The sequence below is a fragment of the Podarcis cretensis genome (assembly GCF_951804945.1).
Source record: "Podarcis cretensis genome assembly, chromosome: 9".
NCBI classification, from domain to species: Eukaryota; Metazoa; Chordata; class Lepidosauria; order Squamata; family Lacertidae; genus Podarcis; species Podarcis cretensis.
In genome coordinates, this window is record NC_137178.1 from 61,411,583 (window position 1) to 61,431,891 (window position 20,309).

Here is a 20,309-nt window from a genome sequence, read left to right on the forward strand (position 1 = left end):
TAGCATATTAGAACTCTACCAGCAGGAAGGTGACTATGTCCTTGATATGGAATCTAATATGAAGCCTAAGAGACTCTATGAAAAATGACCCTAGAAATCTGTTATGGATACATATTTCTGCAGCCTTTTGCTTTTTTAAGAACTTGTCTTTAACTGATCTATTCATTATTTTAAGTGCTTATTTTCATCAATATTTGTAATGAATATTTAATATTATTACTTAGAGATCATTCATTTGATTAAGCAATAAATAAAATGTAAAGGGACCCCTGACCGTTAGGTCCAGTTGCGGACAACTCTGGGCGCTCATCTCGCTTTCCTGGCCGAGGGAGCTAGTGTTTGTCCTCAGACAGCTTCTGGGTCATGTGGCAAACATGACACAGCCGCTTCTGGCAAACCAGAGCAGCGCACGGAAACACAGTTTATCTTCCTGCCAGAGCGGTACCTATTTATCTATTTGCACTTGACATGCTTTTGAACTGCTAGGTTGGCAGGAGCAGGGACTGAGCAACTCACCCCATCACAGGGATTCAAACCACCAGCCTTCTGATCAGCAAGCCCTAGGCTCTGTGGTTTAGACCAGTGTTGTGCCTCCAGCTGTTTTTGAACTACAACTCCCATCATCCCTGACTAGCAAGACCAGTGGCAAGGGATGATGGGAATTGTAGTCCAAAAACAGCTGGAGGCACAAGGTTGGGAAACACGGGTTTAGACCACAGTGCTACCTGCATCCCAAGCTATAAATAAATCAAGCTAAATAAATAAATATCAGAGGTTGTGCTGCTGGCTTGAATCAGAGACTTCAGGCAGCTCCTAAAAACTCCTACTAAAAATTAGGCAAGAACAGGTAATTAGGTAGGCACCCTGGGTAGGCCGAATGCATGAATAGATTTTTTTGATCCATCATAATTTTATAAAGAATATGGAGTTTTGGTTGCCTTCTGCATTGCAGCAAGTCCCCACGAATGGGTTTCAGTGCTAATTGCACTGCTATAGGTATATGTAAATGCATCTTTTCATTTAAGGCCATTGCAGTTAATGGCTTTATAATAACAGGGTGAAAGGATGCCAGGACCGGAACAATTCATTATTTTGCACAGGCTTGTGGGCCCAGCCTTAAAGCTGGAACAGACGTAGCTTTTCATTCATCTGCCCCAGCAGTCCTCTCCACCAGCCCCCTCATATCACCACTGTGTCATGCAAAGGGTTTATTATTCGGACAAGACAAGTAGGGGATAAGACTAGCATCATGCCATGGCCAACAGATCATCAAAAACGTCACTGAAGCAGCCTCCACCCCTTGCAATAGCAGAAGCCTGAAACTAAAGCAACATTATCTTAGGCAGGGATAGGGAAACTGTGGCCCTCCAGAGATTGTTGGACTCCAACTCCCATCAACTCCAATTTTGAATTATGGTGCTGGAGGAGACTCTTGAGAGTCCCATGGACTGCAAGAAGATCAAACCTCTCCATTCTTAAGGAAATCAGCCCTGAGTGCTCACTGGAAGGACAGATCCTGAAGCTGAGGCTCCAATACTTTGGCCACCTCATGAGAAGAGAAGACTCCCTGGAAAAGACCCTGATGTTGGGAAAGATGGAGGGCACAAGGAGAAGGGGACGACAGAGGACGAGGTGGCTAGACAGTGTTCTCGAAGCTACCAGCATGAGTTTGACCAAACTGCGGGAAGCAGTGGAAGACAGGAGTGCCTGGCGTGCTCTAGTCCATGGGGTCACAAAGTCGGACACGACTAAACAACTAAACAACAACAACTCCCATCAACTGCAGGCAGCACAGTCAGTGGCCAGGGATGATTGGAGTTGTGGTCCAGCAACTTCTGGAAAGCCACAGGCGTCCCACCCCATACCACGCAACTGTCCCATTTTGAGTGGGACATCTAAGATTTACTAAAGCCATGACGGCATCTGATCGCAATCCCAGATGTCCCATTTTGGCTTCTTCCTCCTCCTCTGCTGTAGCCTCTGCCACCAACGCCACCACCAGTCATACTTCAGGAGTTGCCACCACACTTCCATAGGCACCAGGTTCTGGAAGTGATGCGCAGGAAGTACAGTGGAGGAGGAGGAAGTGGATGTTGCAGCCATGGCAGAAGAGGAGGCAGAGGCCATGGCAGCAGAGGGAGCAGGAGAGAGGGAGGGAGGGAGGGAGGGAGGGAGGGAGGGAGGGAGGGAGGGAAGGAGAGACCCACTGTTGGTGCTGAGATGCCCACCCAGGATGTCCCCATGCAGTTGCCATAGTGCGCTCACTCTAATAATGATAACAATAATACAAAAATATTATTTCTATCCCACCCTCCCCAGCTGAAGCTGGGCTCAGAGCGGCTAACAACAGTAAAATAATACAGCATTCTAAAATCAATTCATTATAAAATCAGTTCAAATCAAATTAATGGCAACCATTGGGCTAGAGTTCTGTGAAGAATTACCAAAGGAGGGGGTCAGGCTGTGCCCTGGTCAAAGGCCTGGTGGAACAGCTCTGTCTTGCAGGCCCTGCGGAAAGATGTCAAATCCCACAGGGCCCTAGTCTCTTGTGACAGAGGGTTCCACCAGATCGGAGCCACAGCCAAAAAAGCCATGGCTCTGGTTGAGGCCAGCCTAACCTCCCTGTGGCCCGGGACCTCCAAGATGTTTTTGTTTGAAGGTCCTCCGTGGGACATACCAGGAGAGGCGGTCCCGCAGGTACGAGGGTCCTAGCCCGTATAGGGCTTTAAAGGTTAAAACCAGCACCTTAAACCTGATCCTGTACTCCACCGGGAGCCAGTGCAGCTGGTATAGCACTGGGTGAATGTGATCCCGCAGCGAGGACCCCGTAAGGAGTCTCGCCGTGGCATTCTGCACCCGCTGGAGTTTCTGGGTCAGTCTCAAGTGCAGCCCCACATAGAGCGAGTTATAATGATCCAGTCTGGAGGTGACCGTCGCATGGATCACAGTGGCTAGGTGAGGGCGAGAGAGGTAAGGAGCCAACTGCTTAGCTTGGTGGAGATGAAAAAATGCCACCTTTGTTAGAGCTGCAATCTGCGCCTGCATGGAAAGGGAGGTGTCGAAGATTACACTCAGGATGCCATGGCATGTGCCGGTGAAGGTAAGGCAGAGGGGGTGGATGGGAAGTGGCAGGAAGTGATGGCAGGCAGACAAGGGCGTGGTGTGGGTGGGTGGGTCCCAATTTGCCCTCCCAAGATGTTGGATGCCACCTCTGTCAGAGGGAGCAAATCTTAATAGCAGCTGCATCTGTGTTCCGGTTGCCAGAGGCACTGAATATCAATACTAGTCTGAAAAAAAACTGAAGGGATGCCTCTGGCAATACGATGCCATCTGGCAAGATTATGCCAACCTCACATGAACTCGTTTTAGATGTGGAAAGTGGGTGAAGAGTAGCCCATCAGAGTTGCAAAATCCATTCAGTGCCTAAGTATATTTATAATTTATTATATGATTCAAAACAAGTGTACTCTATTTAACACAACTAATACTGGTATGGATAAAATAAAGTAAAATTAAAAGGTGTGTAAGCAAAATTGAAGACTTAGGCTGGATCTAGACACATCAAAGAAGTGTTTCAGTTAAAGGTGTTTTAAACTTTGTATGAGAAATCAGGTTGGCAAAAATAGAACTCCACAGCGTCATCTGTTGACACAGTGTTAGAATGCATAAACAACGCACATAAAGCGCTTTTTCTTTGCCAATGTAGCTGAGTCCTTAGTAATTTAAAGGACAGATAAATGTTCTATGTAGGCCGAGTAGGTAAAAACAACTGACGCATTTTGTAGGCTGTCGTGCAAAATTGTGCTGTTTGTCCGCAATGGTTGCCTTTGAAGAGGTTGCTCCAGTTCACAAGTATGAGAAATTCAGTCAGAATTAGTCACTCACAAAGGTTTTTTGGGAACTATTCCTAAGCAGGAGTCTAGATCCACGTGCTACCTCCTGATCACATTTCTTTTCTGGACAGAATTCAAGTGAATGTTGACTTCTGAGGACACAACCTTTATTAAATATATGTCTCTGTGGAAATAGAGGATTGCAAAAGAGACAAAGTAAAATATGAAGTAACCTCTTAATGAAGTAAACAGGATCTACTTACATATGAGAATGGGTTTGATGGCAATGGATGCAGTAGCACCCTGCTTGTGGTTAACGCTTAGCTGGAATGAAATATTCAACGCAGCAATAGAGAAATTAAAATAATAATTTATTTGTCAGACAAATAAATGAGAGGCACAGTGGTATATGGTTACCAAGCTCTGGCCTGGCCTCCTGCCATTATGGCCAGCACTTATATTTCCTTAACCCAGCCCCCTTGCTCCTCCTTTGGCTGCCTCTGTCCAATCAGCCTGGTTGAAATTCCTATTGGCTGTTTGCTAGAACCAATCACAAAAGATACAACCATTTCCTATTGCCTTTTATGGGAAATAAAAGCTATATTTATAATTGGCAAACAAGTAGCCATTAACCTCTACAAGGCACCTTAATTACCAAATCACCTTTGCCCCCTTAATTCTAAAATAGAGCAGATGGCTAAAACAGATGGTGGCTAATTCTATTTTAAACAGGTATCAAAGATCTTTTGTACGCATCATAAATGAAAGATCTCCTTCATTGGAGGTTCCTTTAAACAAAAACCTGACAACCATCTGTCTAGAGTGCTCTGATGGTGCTTTCCTGCTTGGCAGGGGGGCTGGTGGCTGATGGCCCCTGTGATCTCTTCCAACTATATGAAATAAGAATCTAGCATAAGGATTTAACATTTCTTAGCTTCTAATTCCTTTGCATAATTACATTTAAGCCAATATATTTAATACATAACATATATAATTTTTTTATAAGCAAAGACGTTTTCAAAGTAAGAAAAAACTTAAAAACACTTTCTTTCCCTATTTCCATTAGCTCTTGCCCTTAGGAAAATGTGGCTCAAGTCTCTAACGGGAGGCACAATAATTCTTACTATTTACCAACTTAATTGTAGCTTAATTGTACTCTGCAACATGCAAGGTCAGTGACCTCGCTCTCAGCCTTTTATGACCGCAATAAACCAGAGGGCCTCTCTGGCCAAGAGGATGAACATCTGCCAAAATCTTAGCCAGCCTAGTTCCTGCCTGGCATGAAACATTTGTGAATTTGAACTCATTTTTAAGATACAACCTTGATCAAAAAATATAAGCTTGATAAAAATGCAGGCTTATGATTAGATGCCTCAATGCTACTGGCTCTCAAATCCTCTCTGCATTTTTCATTAAAGTCCTTACAGGAGCCCAGCTGTTCTCATTTCTTTGCCTTTTGGTTCCCAGTTGCTTTTCTTGCCCCAGGCAAGCTGGCATGGAGCAGGCACAACATCTAGTGAGGCAGAGAGGCTTGTCAGGGCGGAAAGAGCTGGCACTGAAGTCCCTTTTCTGAGAAAACCTGAAGAGTCACCATATGGCAGCAATACACATGTTTGGTGCACTTGCAAGCAATTAAAAAGCTCATCATGGTTGCATTAGTTGACATCTTTCCAGGGAAGGAGGCCTAGCGTCACTGTAATAAGTGACCTTACCACTTGTAGATCCAGATTCCTCTGGGCCTACAAGTACAGTTTATCCCTGGACGACTAAGCACATCCATTTATATAACCCAAATTAGGAGATCCTAATAAACTTAGCATACACACACACCCTCCAGAACTGAGGAATGGTTATTAATGAAAACAATTATAAATAATAAGTTTTCACTCCAAACTCCACAGTTTATTAGGGTGACCAGAAAATGTTACAAAATAGCAGACAAGCTTTTTGAGTTCTGTGATATTTTTGGCATTGCCCAAGTATAAAGTTTCAGGATGTTGGGGGAAGGTTTCTATTGACCAACATAACTGTATTTACATTTTATGTCGCTTAGAGGTAGTTTAAAAATACATCATTGGGTTTTTTTTATTAACAACATACATAAGACCAGGGTTTTGGTTAGTGGAGGTGACAGTACTCACTGGTAGAGAATAACAGCCCCCCCTCCTTTTTTGCTACCCATGGCAGCCATTTCATGCTAGCATCGACGTAGGGTTGCCATATTTCAATAAGTGAAAATCTGTTGTTGAGCTATTTTTGCAACATCTTCAAAAAAATGAAGTTTTTGAGCTATTTTTAAGGAAATTCGCCAAAAAAATAAACACTTCCAGCATAGGTTGCTATTTTTAGCCTGGACGCTATTTCCGACGGATGTATGGCAGCCCTACACCCACGGCACTTTTTACCAAAATACGAGTGCTGTTCTAGCATCTCATCACTAAACCCAGTTACTTCTTAAGCTTCCAACATTTCCTCCTCCCAGTCTGCTCTCTCTTCTCCCTTTGACCACTCATGGTCATCCCACCAGCAACCCCCTGGCTCTGAGCCTTTTTCCCCTGCTGGTGCAACCAGTCAGTCCATGACACTCACTGACACATACATCTTTTGAGGGCTGGCACCCATATTAGGACCTCATCCTTAAAAAAGTCTTATTGAAGCTTGGCCAGGATGTCTTAACTATCTAGTTGAATTCAAAGGTACCTGACATTCTCTGCATTGGGATCTGGGGCTATATAAGATTTGGATAAACAATGACGTCAAGCCTGCCGTGTAGGTTTGACCTTAAGCTGAAGAACATGAAGATCTGTTTTGCAAAGTCTGTATGGTCACGCTTAAGGCACTGTGACACCTTTGTACAGGATGTTCTCAGTTACATCTTGGAGTTTAAGCAAGTCCCTCATGGAAAAGGTGGACACAAGATTGTTCACCGTACCACTTGTAAGAAAAAAGCTCGCGTCAACAGGCCAACAGAAGCAGCATTCATGACCCTCACAGTTGTTTGTTTTTTCAGTGAATCTCATTGTACAGTGGCAATAATTGCGCTCTTCGGATCATAAAACGTATTAGAAACTATGCAAAATTCACACACACTGAATTACTATTTTTCTTTTCTTCTTTGTTCCCAGGACTACACACTCACTATGTATTTCCAGCAGTCCTGGAGGGATAAAAGACTATCGTACTCTGGAATACCTTTGAATCTGACGTTAGATAACAGAGTGGCTGACTATCTCTGGGTACCAGATACATACTTCCTGAATGACAAGAAGTCCTTTGTTCATGGAGTTACTGTGAAAAATCGAATGATTCGGCTACATCCGGATGGAACTGTTCTTTATGGTTTGCGGTAGGTAATGCTCTATTTAAGCTTACTGTGCAGCTACTTACTGGGGTGTAGCTCATCATGGGAACTGGAAAACCTTGTGACAGGGACGTTATCTCTAGGGGGCCCTGGAGGCCTGAGCACCCTCAAAACTTTTTGTTCTGGGTGTTCAGCGTCCACACCGCAGGGCCCCTGACGCACCTACTGTTGCCTCGCGATGCACTGGAAGTCGAATCCGAGGCCTTGCGGTGCCACCGGAAGTCAGGTTCTGAGGCCACTGGGTGCATGGCATCATATCGGCGAGCTGGGCACTCGTAACCTGGGGCCCAAATCGGCAACCCTGCCTGATGATTTATCAGGGGGAAAATGTTTACCTTTAACCTGTTCAGAAACTCCTCACAGACGCACAGCCAAGCAGTTTTATCTGGCTCTTGGTAGTCCTAGCAAATTGTGATTTAAGGAATGGGGCAAGTGTCCTGCAAACTTACTGCTTAGGAAATCTGTTCAGGATGGTGACATTCAATGGTTAGATCGTTGTGTGAGCAATCACAGGTGTCTGCAGTCATTGCAGCAGTAGCAAAATTCTGGATAGCAAATATATGGAAGCTTGAAACAAACTGAAGCCACAATAGTAAGAAGAACTGCACTCTCATTAATTTTGCCCCACACTTCTTGCTTCCTCTGTGAATGATTCAAGCAAAAAAAAAAAAAAAATGCTATTAAGTCTCTCTTGGGGAATGGTGGACCACACTGGTGTGCATAAATGACTTTTCTCAGGGAAGCGGGGAAACTGGTGTTTCAGCAGCAAAAGAGAAAACAGGGCACTGGGGAAATGGCTGATAAGTTCCAGGATGTGGTTATTATTTGTTAAACAGAGCATGCAGAAAATGTCTCTTTCTAATTACCTTCAATCTTCATGGCTGCGGCTCCTATCCATCAAACTGGTTAATGAAAAGCAGCTTATAAGCCGTTGTATACTTTGAGGGATAGTTAGATGCTTTTTGGAAATATGCAGTGCTTTTTTTCTTTAAAAAGGTGTTTAGGGGTACTCTCATTTTGACTCAAGAAAATCACCATTTTATAGTTCAAATTGGGAAAAATAAAAGTACAAAGTAAAAAAGTAAAAGTACAAAGATTCACAAAATGTTTAGGGGTATGGTACCCCTGCGTACCCAGAAAAAAGCACTGGAAACATGTTAGGGTGCCTTTTCTGCCTTGCTGCAGCTGGACAGCCATACAATTATTCCGATACGTGCGATGGGAAGCTCTTAAATTTCTGGCCATGACATTAAAATGGTATTGTTATCCTGGCACAGAAAGGTTTTGATAAATAAACGTGTACAAAAATGTACTAGGAGGGAAAACATTTCATAGCTTCAAAGTTTACAACATAAGGCAACATAAGGCAAAGTATATATGCAAAGTATCAGTTCAGCTGATCTAGTATATTGCCTTGTTGAAACACTTATCACAATGATATTTCAATGCGATACAACGATTTATTGCACAGCCCTAGCCCACAGTTTTCCAACAGTCACCTCTGATGTTCCTGATCCAGGGACGATCTGAAAAGGGGGAAATAAATTCAGTATACCATCACAGCTTTCCTGGAGTGCATTTTGTGGGTAGTTTCTAGTTATGCTTCTGCGATGCTGTACATCAACACATCTCCTAGTTCTCTGTTGTTTCTGACAGCTGAAAGGAAAGGATCTGGGTTCATTTGTGCATTTTAAAAAATAATAATAATAACCCCAATTTTGCACTAACAATTCCTTTGAATTTCGTCTGTTCCCCCTAATCCCCCTGCCTGTAGGGGAAAAGAAAAATCAGGCCGAGCTTATTCACACTGGAATCCATGCTGCTAGATTTCTCTTGATATATATTAGTGTTGTCACCAGTATGTCAGGTAATTGCATGCAAATTGGAAATCCAATGTAAGGTACAACTTTAATTACTGCCCCTTTCATCTTTATTTCTGCAAGTCTGCAATAGATTTCTCTCCCCCCACCCCCACCCAATGCTTTTAATGAGTTCTAGAGCCACAATCCTTAAGCCACTGACTCTGGAGGGAGAGGAGGAAAAATCCACTGCAATAAATGGTCTTCTCCAAAGTAAGGAATCTAAGAAGAGCAAACTGAGCTAAAGGAAAACATTTGCTATTCATATAACAAATCCATATCAACCAACAATCAAAGGTGACAAATCGGTGATACACCTTGATGCTAAATGTCAGAATGAATATAATGGGAAACAGGGATTGTTCTGATGTTCACATACAGCCAATCAATATAGCCTCTTGGAGCCTTTCCAGGTGAAATGTAATAATAGGTTACTTTTGCTTACAGAGTTTTATTGCTAGCACAATTTCACAATTGAAATTTTAACAATTTCAATATTAACAATTTCAACATAACAAATTATCAAAACATATCATATTCATTATTTTTGAGACTTCCCTCAGCTCCTCTCTCTGATTTCTCGGCACATATTATTCTCTGCATCTTATAAAATTATACATATCCTTACATTATCTATCTACCATGTTATCAACCAATCAATTTGTGTATGTTTATTCAAAACCTGCCAAGGAGTCCAATTCATTTTGTTGTATTTTTAAATAAATTGTAAAAAGCTCCCATTCTTCCTTAAAGTCACAGTTGTCCTTGTCCCGCAATTCGTATGTCAATTTAGCCAACTCTGCGTAACTCATCAATTTTTCTTGCCACTGTTCTTTCGTTGGGATGTCCTCATTCTTCCATCCTTGTGCTATCAAGATTCTTGCCGCTGTTATAGCATACATAAATAAGTTATTTGTTTTTCTTGACAGATCTTGTCCTACAATCTCTAACAGAAATGCTTCTGGTTCTTTTTTTTACAAATGTCATTTTAAACATTTTTTTTTTCAACTCATTATATATTTAGCTTCTCTACATTTCCACTACATATGGTAAAAAGTCCCTTCTTGACCCGGTTTTGTACGTTTTTGCTATCTGTACTGATGTAATATACCATCTATACATAATTTTCATATAATTTTCTTTCAAAAGAGAACAAGGGCATGTAACCCTCTCAGTCCGACTGGGACTGAGGATGTACAGGCAGTGGCATAGCATGGGGGGTGCAGGGGGGGCCGGCCGCACCGGGCGCAAAATCTGGGGGTTAGGGTTAGGGGGCGCAAATCCACGGGTTGGGGGGCGCAAATCCACGGGTTAGGGGGCGCAAATTACTTGCCTTGCCCCGGGTGCTGACAACCCACGCTACGCCACTGTGTACAGGGCAATGAGGTGCAGTGGGAGGGGACTGTAAAGCATGAACTTACACAGAGTGCCCCCCCCACTTTACCTCAGCCGAGAGTTTGACCTACATGCCACCACTCTAGGGCCAGGGACTCCCACAATCAACCCTTTACCGGGCCCTGCAGCCACCGCCGCATGGGGGGGGGGTGCAAGAAATGCTTCCCCCACACACACTCGAAGATAGACTAAAGGATACCTTGCCAAGGCCTAAAAACCGCCAAAGTTGTGACAAAATGCTACAGGGAAGGCGAAACCTGCCAATGCAGGGAAAATTCCCTCCCCATTCTGAATACAGCAACCATCTTATGACCATAGCAGCGCCCACTGACCTGGAATGCAAGCTATTACACTGCAAGAAAATATTATTAATTTGGGAGGGTTGGGTGAGTGAACCTGGAAGAGGAGGAAACAAAGTGACCTGGCCCTCGCCCCACCCCCAGTTGGCCGTCCATTGTCCTCCCAGGCCAGGGGTGGGACGATGGCTACCCTATCGCAGGTGAGAGGCATCCAACCAGGTAAGCTCGCTCGGTGTCACAAACCTCACCGACCTGTTGGGAAGGGAGGGTAGAAATTGCCACCCAACACCAGCAGCATTATAAACCTTCACACATAATTGGGTGGCAGGTTGGCATTACTAATCTTCCACCATTGTGTAAAGGTAAAGGGACCCCTGACCATTAGGTCCAGTCGTGGCCGACTCTGGGGTTGCGGCGCTCATCTTGCTTTATTGGCCGAGGGAGCCAGCGTATAGGTTCCGGGTCATGTGGCCAGCATGACTACACCACTTCTGGTGAACCGAGCAGCGCACAGAAACGCCGTTTACCTTACCGCCGGAGCGGTACCTATTTATCTACTTGCACTTTGATGTGCTTTCGAACTGCTAGGTGCAGGGACCAAGCAACGGGAGCTCACCCTGTCATGGGGATTCAAACCGCCAACCTTCTGATCAGCAAGTCCTAGGCTCTGTGGTTTAACCCACAGCGCCACCCACGTCCCTCCACCTTGTATAGTATAGTATAGTATAGTATAGTATAGTATAGTATAGTATAAAATAGGAACCGGGTAGGGTCAGGAGTTAATCCAGACATCAGCACAATAAGCTGTCAGCGCTGTCAGAGCACTTGTTGCCTATTTCAGAAGGGCAGGAGGGTCCTTAAGAAACTTGTAGTGCCCCTCATTAAGCACTGAAACAGTCTCCCCATCACTGAGAGCATGGCACACACTTCCTCTCTTCTGCCATCTTTAACCCCCCGCCCCAACCGTTCTGATCCCTAGAACATAGACAGAGAGCAGGGAGTATATGGACTAAAGGTGCTTGAAGAATTTGGTTCCTGTGAATTCTGCTGCAAAATGGACCTGATCTGCACCTCCCAGACTTCTGTGTGGCCTCTGAAAGTAATTATCCTTCAGCCTTGTTTGGGGAGGAACACACACAGGCGTGCATTGAGTTCTCTCAACAGGCCAACACCTCGTAACGTAAATACTTCTCTCCCTTTTTGTAAATGTGGGCCAATTTTGGGGGTTCCTAAAAAGTCCACCCATAAACGAGGCAAAACAGAGTTGTTGTCTTTTGCAATGGTAATGAAACCAGCTTGGGACAGTTATATAGGGATCTATCCATCCATCCATCCCAAATTAGGAATCATGCTGGATTTTACAACCATAATGCCTTGGCCTATTCTGACACACGGGACGCAGGTGGCGCTGTGGGTTAAAGCCTCAGCACCTAGGACTTGCCGATCGAAAGGTCGGCGGTTCGAATCCCTGCGGCGGGGTGCGCTCCCGCTGCTCGGTCCCAGCGCCTGCCAACCTAGCAGTTCGAAAGCACCTCCGGGTGCAAGTAGATAAATAGGGACCGCTTACCAGCAGGAAGGTAAACGGCGTTTCCGTGTGCGGCTCTGGCTCGCCAGAGCAGCGATGTCACACTGGCCACGTGACCCGGATGTGTCTCCGGACAGCGCTGGCCCCTGGCTTCTTAAGTGAGATGGGCGCACAACCCCAGAGTCTGTCAAGACTGGCCCGTACGGGCAGGGGTACCTTTACCTTTACCTTATTCTGACACACACAGATTGGAGCCAATGTTATAGACCCTCTTAGAAATGCTCTCGCACAGATCCACAAAAGGGCTATACCTTTTGCAAAAGCAGAGTGACCTTTTCTTGAGCCAGAGTGTCAGCCTGCTGAGAGAGCACAATGCACTCCTGTGTGTTTTTCTCCCCATACAACCTGCATCTGATGACATAATAGATCCTGCAACAGCAGAGCAGAAAAGAGAAAGGCTTTGGTCCATTGTTTAGGTGAAGCGCACGGTGTCAAACCAGATCCTGACAGCATATGCCAAGAACAGTGAAATAATTCAATTGTCAGTAACATGGTTGGGTGCCACATTTTCCAGAACAAATACACACATCGTCCTAAATGGCGAGGTGGCATTCAATAGAAATCTAGGCATTCCCACATAAGCTATTTGTCATGGTAACAAAGATGCCCCACTTTCCCAAACTGTACTCCAGCTAGTTTCAGTGGCGTAGCGTGGGGGTGCAGGGGGGGCCGGCCGCACCAGGCGCAACATCTGGGGGGGCGCGCTCGCCGCCTCCGGAGTTGCCGAAGAGCCTCAGGCGCAGGCTGTAGCAGAGCCCCATGTCTCGCGGAACCGACGAGCTGTGCGTGCGTCCAGGCTGAAGGCGTCCGGCAGGCAGCGGCTCTCAGTGCTCGCCACGGAGGGTGCGCCAGGCAGCCCCTCCTCACAGCCCCGCCGCCGCTGCTGCTGCTGCAGCTGCTGGGCCATGTTGCATTTTCCTCGCCTCTCTGCCCTCCTCCTCCTCTGGGCAAGCGGCGTCGTTTGGGCAGCAGCGCCAGCGGCAACTCGCCTCAGATCACCTGACACGGACCCGCCACCGCCGCCGTGGCTACCTTACCGTAAATACCCCAGCCCAGGCAGCAGCAAGAAGAAGCTGGCAGCGGCTGCAGGTTAGGGGTTAGGGGTTAGGGGTTAGGGGTTAGGGGCGCAAATTACTTGCCTTGCCCCGGGTTAGGGGGCGCAAATTACTTGCCTTGCCCCGGGTGCTGACAACCCACGCTACGCCGCTGGCTAGTTTACCTTCTCAGAGTAATGAAATGACACACATAATGGTTATTTCATATAGAAGTGGTTCACACATAGCACTTGAATTATTGTCTTTTTTAATATAGGACAGCTGCATATTCCTGTAATGCAGGGGGTTGGACTAGATGATGCTCCGGGTCCCTTCCAACTCTACAATTCTATGATCCTATTATCACTGTGAAGATAAAAATGGGAAACAGTGGGTAGAGCTTTTCCACAAGTGCTTTATAAATGACAGAACATTTAATGCTTCTTATTCTTCGGAAGGTTTGAAGTATATTCTTAGAAGCCAGACTTAGAACCTATTCAGAAGGCCAAAGTAGCTTACCAACATCCCATGCAGAGATGTGCTAAAATGTGTAGTAAAACAGGCATCTGAAGCTGGGCTTCATCCATTTTTGGACTCCCAAGCTGCTATAACTGTAGCAAGTTAAACTAACCGGCCACCTGACATATTGGAATGCACACACACACACACACATTTCCACAGTATCCCAAAGCAATTGGAAGGAAAAGATGGCACGGATGACTAGAGAGATGTATGAAAGCCAGAAAGCCACAGGAGGGCAATAATAATGTTTAATGGTTGGTAAGCAGCTTTCCATTTTCTGCTGCACTTGTTTTCGTCTTGAACTGGGGAGGGGGGGAGAAAATGAAATCCTTTAAATATCAGTTTCGTACATCTGGAAGGCATGAAATATCACTATAGACATAATGGAGCTGCGCCCAATGAGAATTAAACATAGCAAACATCCTCTCTGTTGATTTTATTTGAAGAGTTTCCTTGAGGTGATGGATAACTTTGAAAGGAGAATAAATGAGGCTATTTATAAAAACTTAATAAACTCTGTGCTTTAATGTTGTAGAGAAATGGCTGTTTTTGCTGCCTAAAATTCAGGCTATCATAAATGTCAGAAGAAAATTGCTCAGCGTACTACTCCTGTCTTATTTATTGCTTACTAGAAAGAAAAGTGGAACCCTGCCTGCTATGTTCTGCCTTATATTACTGCTTATATTTTCAACTGTAGATGAAAATGAATGACCCAAGGTATACGTTTTCGGGTTGTTCTAGTTTGCTGTAGCCCATCACATTTGTCAATAAAGTCTGGATCCTACACACTGAGCATAAGAAGATGGGGATGAAGTGGTACTTGTTTTGCGGGGGTGCAGAATGGACTGCTCTACTGCAGACTACTGATGGGTGGTCAATTTTTTGTGCCTATATAGAAAAAGAAAATCCCTGTGTGTAAAAAGCAGCCAGGGGAGAACAGGATTAGGACTTTTCTCCCTGATACTTTGTTGGGTTTTTCCTTGCATGGAATCTTGTAGGCAGAGGGGATTTGGATTTGATATCCCACTTTATCACTACCCTAAGGAGTCTCAAAGCAGCTAACATTCTCCTTTCCCTTCCTCCCCCACAACAAACACTCTGTGGTGAGTGGGGCTGAGAGACTTCAGAGAAGTATGACTAGCCCAAGGTCACCCAGCAGCTGCATGTGGAGAAACGGGGAAGCGAACCCAGTTCACCAGATTACGAGACTACCGCTCTTAACCACTACACCACACTGGCTCTCTGGGCATTCGGAAATGGCACTTGACACACACATACACACTCGCAGCAAGTGGCAACGTAGATTCTGCCACCTCAGGATTCTGTCACTTCATTTTGTGGCACATACAGACCAGGCATGTACCACATACCCCGCAAGTGTCCCGGAAAAACACAATGAACACAATGGTCATTTTGGGCACCGTGATATCACGTGATTTCATGCCAAGGTCTCGGGGGGGCCCCCCCCCAGCACTTTTTGGAGGGGCCGCGATCTCTACTTATAGTATCCATTTTTGGGTACTATAAGAGCATGCCCCCCCAAGTGTGTCCTTTGGGCTCCATGATCTCATAAGGGTCACGTGACTCATGCAGGAACACAGAGAGAGGAAGGCGCATGTTGACTGGCTGGGCTCCCCCTGTGCAAGTCGCTGTGGCGGCATCAGCAGTGAGGGCTGGGCTTGCATGGTGGGCTATGTTCACGCTCCGCGGTCTACACTGGCCTGGCATGCATGCACCTGCGTGAGCCCCAAGCACCAGCAAACCATGCAAACAAAGGCGGCATTTTTTCATCTCCGCCAAGCTAAGCAGTTGGCTCCTTACCTCTCTCGCCCTGACCTAGCCACTGTGATCCACGCGACGGTCACCTCCAGACTGGATTATTGTAACTCGCTCTACGTGGGGCTGCCCTTGAGACTGACCCAGAAACTCCAGCGGGTGCAGAATGCCGCAGCGAGACTCCTTACGGGGTCTTCGCTTAGAGATCACATTCATCCGGTGCTATACCAGCTGCACTGGCTCCCGGTGGAGTACAGGATCAGGTTTAAGGTGCTGGTTTTAACCTTCAAAGCCCTATACGGCCTAGGGCCCTCGTACCTACGGGACCGCCTCTCCTGGTATGCCCCACAGAGGAACTTACGATCTTCAAATAAAAACACCTTGAGGGTCCCAGGCCTCAGAGAGGTTAGGCTGGCCTCAACTAGAGCCAGGGCTTTTTCGGCTGCGGCTCCAACCTGGTGGAACGCTCTGTCACAAGAGACAAGGGCCCTGCAGGACTTGACATCTTTCCGCAGGGCCTGTAAGACAGAGCTGTTCCACCTGGCATTTGGTCAGGGCGCAGCCTGACCCCCTCCTCTGGCAATCTTTACAAAGCTTTAGTTTATGGTTGCCATCAATTTTGATTTTAATTCATTTTTATAATGTCTTATAATGTCATACTGTTTTAATGTTGTTAGCCGCCCTGAGCCCGGCTTCGGCTGGGGAGGGCGGGATATAAATAAAATTTATTATTATTATTATTATTATTATTATTATTATTATTATTATTATTATTATGCCACTGCAATAGATCAGAAGTATCTACACAAATAAACTGGTGCCATTTCCAGGTGCCAATGAGGGGAAGAGCATCCATCATGAGCTGGTTTTTGAGGAAATCATCTTTCAATGAACAATTTAAAAAAAAAATTGAACCACTAAAATTAATCTGTGGTTCCTCTTCATTTTCACATCTGAAATGCCTGTTCAGTCCTCAAAGCTTGCTTTTCTCTTCTTGCTTTCTTAAATTTGCCATTTCCCACTCCCTTTTGGGTTTAAAACACACACATACATCTCTACAGTCTATTTGCTCTGTCAAACAAAACTGTTGTTTGCAATAAATTGTGCTTCCCATTCGCAGACAACCTTTATTACTGCCGCTTGTTTGCAGAAGTGTAGTTATAGCATTGTCAGAATTTCTGCTATAAATTTTATTTGATTGTATTTATAGCCTCGCAGTGAAAAGGGCTAAGTGCGCTGAAGTTTCTTCAATAGATCTCAGTCCCATAGGATATTTGGTAAAAAAATAAAATAAAATAAAACAGTGCAACATTACTTTGTATTTGGCATCTTCAGAACACCTGGTAGGTAGCCTTTATGGTACCTTGCAAAATAATTTACCTTGACCCAGCTATGGGCTCATTTTGCACACACATAAAAAATGGGCTTCTGCCTGCTCTCTTTGCCTGGGGAATTGCAGAGATGGAGAACCTGCAACCCTCTAGTTGTGGTTAGACTCCAGCTCCCATCAGCCTCAACCAGTATGACCAATGGTCAGTGTGAGGACTGTAGCCCAACAACATCTGGAGAGCCAGTGGTTCCCTACCCCTGGTGTGTTACATTTAAAATGCTATTGTGTGTGTGTGTGTGTGTGTGTGAGAGAGAGAGAGAGAGAGAGAGAGAGAGAGAGAGAGAGAGAGGAAGAATGAGACTATGAAAAGCTTTAAATTCAAATAGATCTCACCCTGAAAAAGTTCAGCTACAGCTTTTAGTTCAGCCATTTAGAAATACAGCTCAACATGCCTTATAGGACTGAGGGGTGAGGGGAACCAGGCTCCTTTGATCCATTAGCAAACTTGTAAGAGATATTACGGAAAAAATCAATACTGTCAATGCTGAATAAAAATTATTAATTCTTTAGAGAGGGCTGTTTTCTGAGCAAGTCTTAATACATAATTCAGTTTGAACAGCCAATTGCTCCTAATATCCCCAATGTGGCGTACAGGGGTTCCACCAAGGCTTCCTGTTTCTGCTGATTTTTTTTCCTAATTAAGGGTTTGGTCCTTTGTTGCTGCTGCTGTTTGCCTTCCGGGGATCCTCCTTTTTTATTATTGGTTTTATTTGTTTGGGGGGGTATGGGTGGGTTGCCCTTTGTTTGGGGGGGCTTCCCAGTTTTTCTGCTAATTTTCTGTTTTTATGGTACCCAAAACAGTACCTTAGGTTTCCAAACATACCCGCAGGTCCCAAAAGTCTAGGGATCTTAAATTAAGTTAACTGGCTCTTCTAGTGCTTCTCTACCTTTTCCCACACAGTAGAAAATCCGAAGGAGCTATTTGTGTACAGTGGTACCTCGGGTTACATACGCTTCAGGTTACAGACTCCGCTAACCGAGAAATAGTACTTCAGGTTAAGAAATTTGCTTCAGGATGAGAACAGAAATCGCTCCGGTGGCGCAGCAGCAGCAGGAGGCCCCATTAGCTAAAGTGGTGCTTCAGGTTAAGAACAGTTTCAGGTTAAGAACGGACCTCCGGAACGAATTAAGTACTTAACCTGAGGTACCACTGTAGTCTATTTTCCTTTAGAGGAGCAAGAACTGGAGATTTATGGGAGATGCTTATAGCTTCATTTGTTTGCTTTAAAAAAATGTGCAGGTTGAAAAGAAACAGTAGGGATATGCAGAGCAAGCAGAGACAGTGCTAGCCCAAAGGCAGAATCCGAATCACAGATTGATACATGAACTGCTGCCACTCCATAGAAATTAATAATAACGAGCCCACACTCACACGGTGCGGTATGCAACTAATTACCTGAGAAATGGCTGCCTTGCATGGCACCAAGGATTATTCCAGTAGCATTTCACACAGCTGGGCTGGAAGAAATCAACAAAGGGAATAGACAAGGAAAAATTTTCAAAGCAGAAAGGAAAGGGCAAAAGCTGTGAGGAGGTCACACCTTTCCACCCAGTGCGAGATTTACGTATAAGCTAAACAAGCTGTAGCTTAGGGCCCCAGTCTCGTGGGGGCCCCCGAAAAATTTAAAGGAAAAAACAACTGGATGTACATTTCCAAAATATAAAATAAAAAACAAATAAAATAAAACCAACATACAGCAACAGTGTTTTGTGTTGTGTAGGCTCCTATGTTGTAAGTCAGGCATGGCCAAACTTGGCGCTCCAGATGTTTTGGGACTACAACTCCCATCATCCCTAGCTATCAGGACCAGTGATCAGGGATGATGGGAATTATAGTCTCAAAACATCTGGAGGGCTGAGTTTGGCCATGCCTGATGTAAGTAATGGGCCCCACCTGCTAGCCTGCTCCCTAAAATATCACTATCACTATTAATATACTTCTTCTTAACTGTATTTCACTATTAATATACTTCTTCATAATTGTATTTTAGTTCAACAATTACTTTGATAAAATACATACTTTGTTATGTGCAAATGGCTTTAGATACCTATTTGGTCCATAAATTACCATATAGCATATATTCAACACAAAAAAACAGGGACTATTTGTTGTTGACAAAGGACAGCTGGACATAGAAAGGGCCCCATTACCTTCAGTAGCTTAGGGCCTCATCAAACCTAAATCTGGCAGTGGCGTAGCGTGGGGGGTGCAGGGGGTGCCGGCCGCACCGGGCGCAACATCTGGGGGGCGCATTCGCCTCCTCCAGAGTCGCCGAAGAGCCTCGGGGCTCAGCTCCTTTGGGAGGAGGGGTCGGGCTGGGCGACCAGGGGGAGCAGCAGGCGCCAGCAAGGAGGTCCGGAGCCGGAGCCTGGCCAGGATCGCGCGCAGGACGGGGCGCAAGAGGGAGGGGAGAGTCGAGCCTGTCCCCCCCGCGAGGACTGCTGCGAAGAGGCGGGAGGGAGAGGAGGCCCCTTGGGAGGAGCGGGCAGGTGCTGGGGTGGCAGCGCCGGGCGGGGGCCGAGGGGTGGGCACCCCCCTGCGCGGGCATCGCCTCGCCGCCGCCGTGGGCTTGGCTGGGCTGCCGGCCGAGGGGACCGCCAAACAAGGCCAGGATCCAGGCCCGCCCCGCTCTCCTTATTTGGCGCCCGGTTCCGGCTCCCGGGTGGCCTCCTCCCCCCCCCCCCCCCCCCGCTCTCGCTACCAGTGGAAAGAGAGACGGAGGCGCAGCGGAACCCGCAGCCTTTGCAGGCGCCGCCCGGCCGGGGGAGGGGAGCACGGAGGAGCCCCGTGGGGCCTGGGCCTGGCCAGCCGAGCCTCCCGAATTGCGCCCCGCAGCCAGGATCTTGTGGCGAGGAAGGAGCCCAGTCTGTGCCCTCCTTCCCCACAGAGCTGCAGAGGGAAATCAAGGTTCTCCTGCTAGTTTCTCTTCTTCTCTCCCCCCCACTGCGTTGCAACCGTGCCCCCCCCCCTCTCGGTGCACATAGCACGATTGCAATCTCTCTCTCACCCCCCCCCCAAGTTAAACTAATGGAGCAAGCCAGCGCCAAAGATTTGAAGAACTGTGAATACCCCAGCCCAGGCAGCAGCAAGAAGCTGGCAGCGGCGGCAGGTTAGGGGTTAGGGGCGCAAATTACTTGCCTTGCCCCGGGTGCTGACAACCCACGCTACGCCGCTGAAATCTGGTCCTGCTTCCACCCCCTGCACACAGCCTTTGACTGCTTTTTTAAAGTCTATTTTGATGCCATGTGAATGAC

The 20,309-nt window shown here is 46.1% G+C and overlaps 1 protein-coding gene across 1 annotated transcript in view; it reads left to right on the forward strand.

The window, feature by feature from the left end:
• GABRB1 (gamma-aminobutyric acid type A receptor subunit beta1) overlaps positions 1–20,309 on the forward strand; it is a 93,314-nt gene that overhangs the window by 56,839 nt on the left and 16,166 nt on the right. Inside the window, exon 4 of the mRNA XM_079989769.1 lies at positions 6,959–7,179. Within this exon, the coding sequence (XP_079845895.1) occupies positions 6,959–7,179 (221 nt within the window). The remainder of the gene's footprint in view (positions 1–6,958; positions 7,180–20,309) is intronic.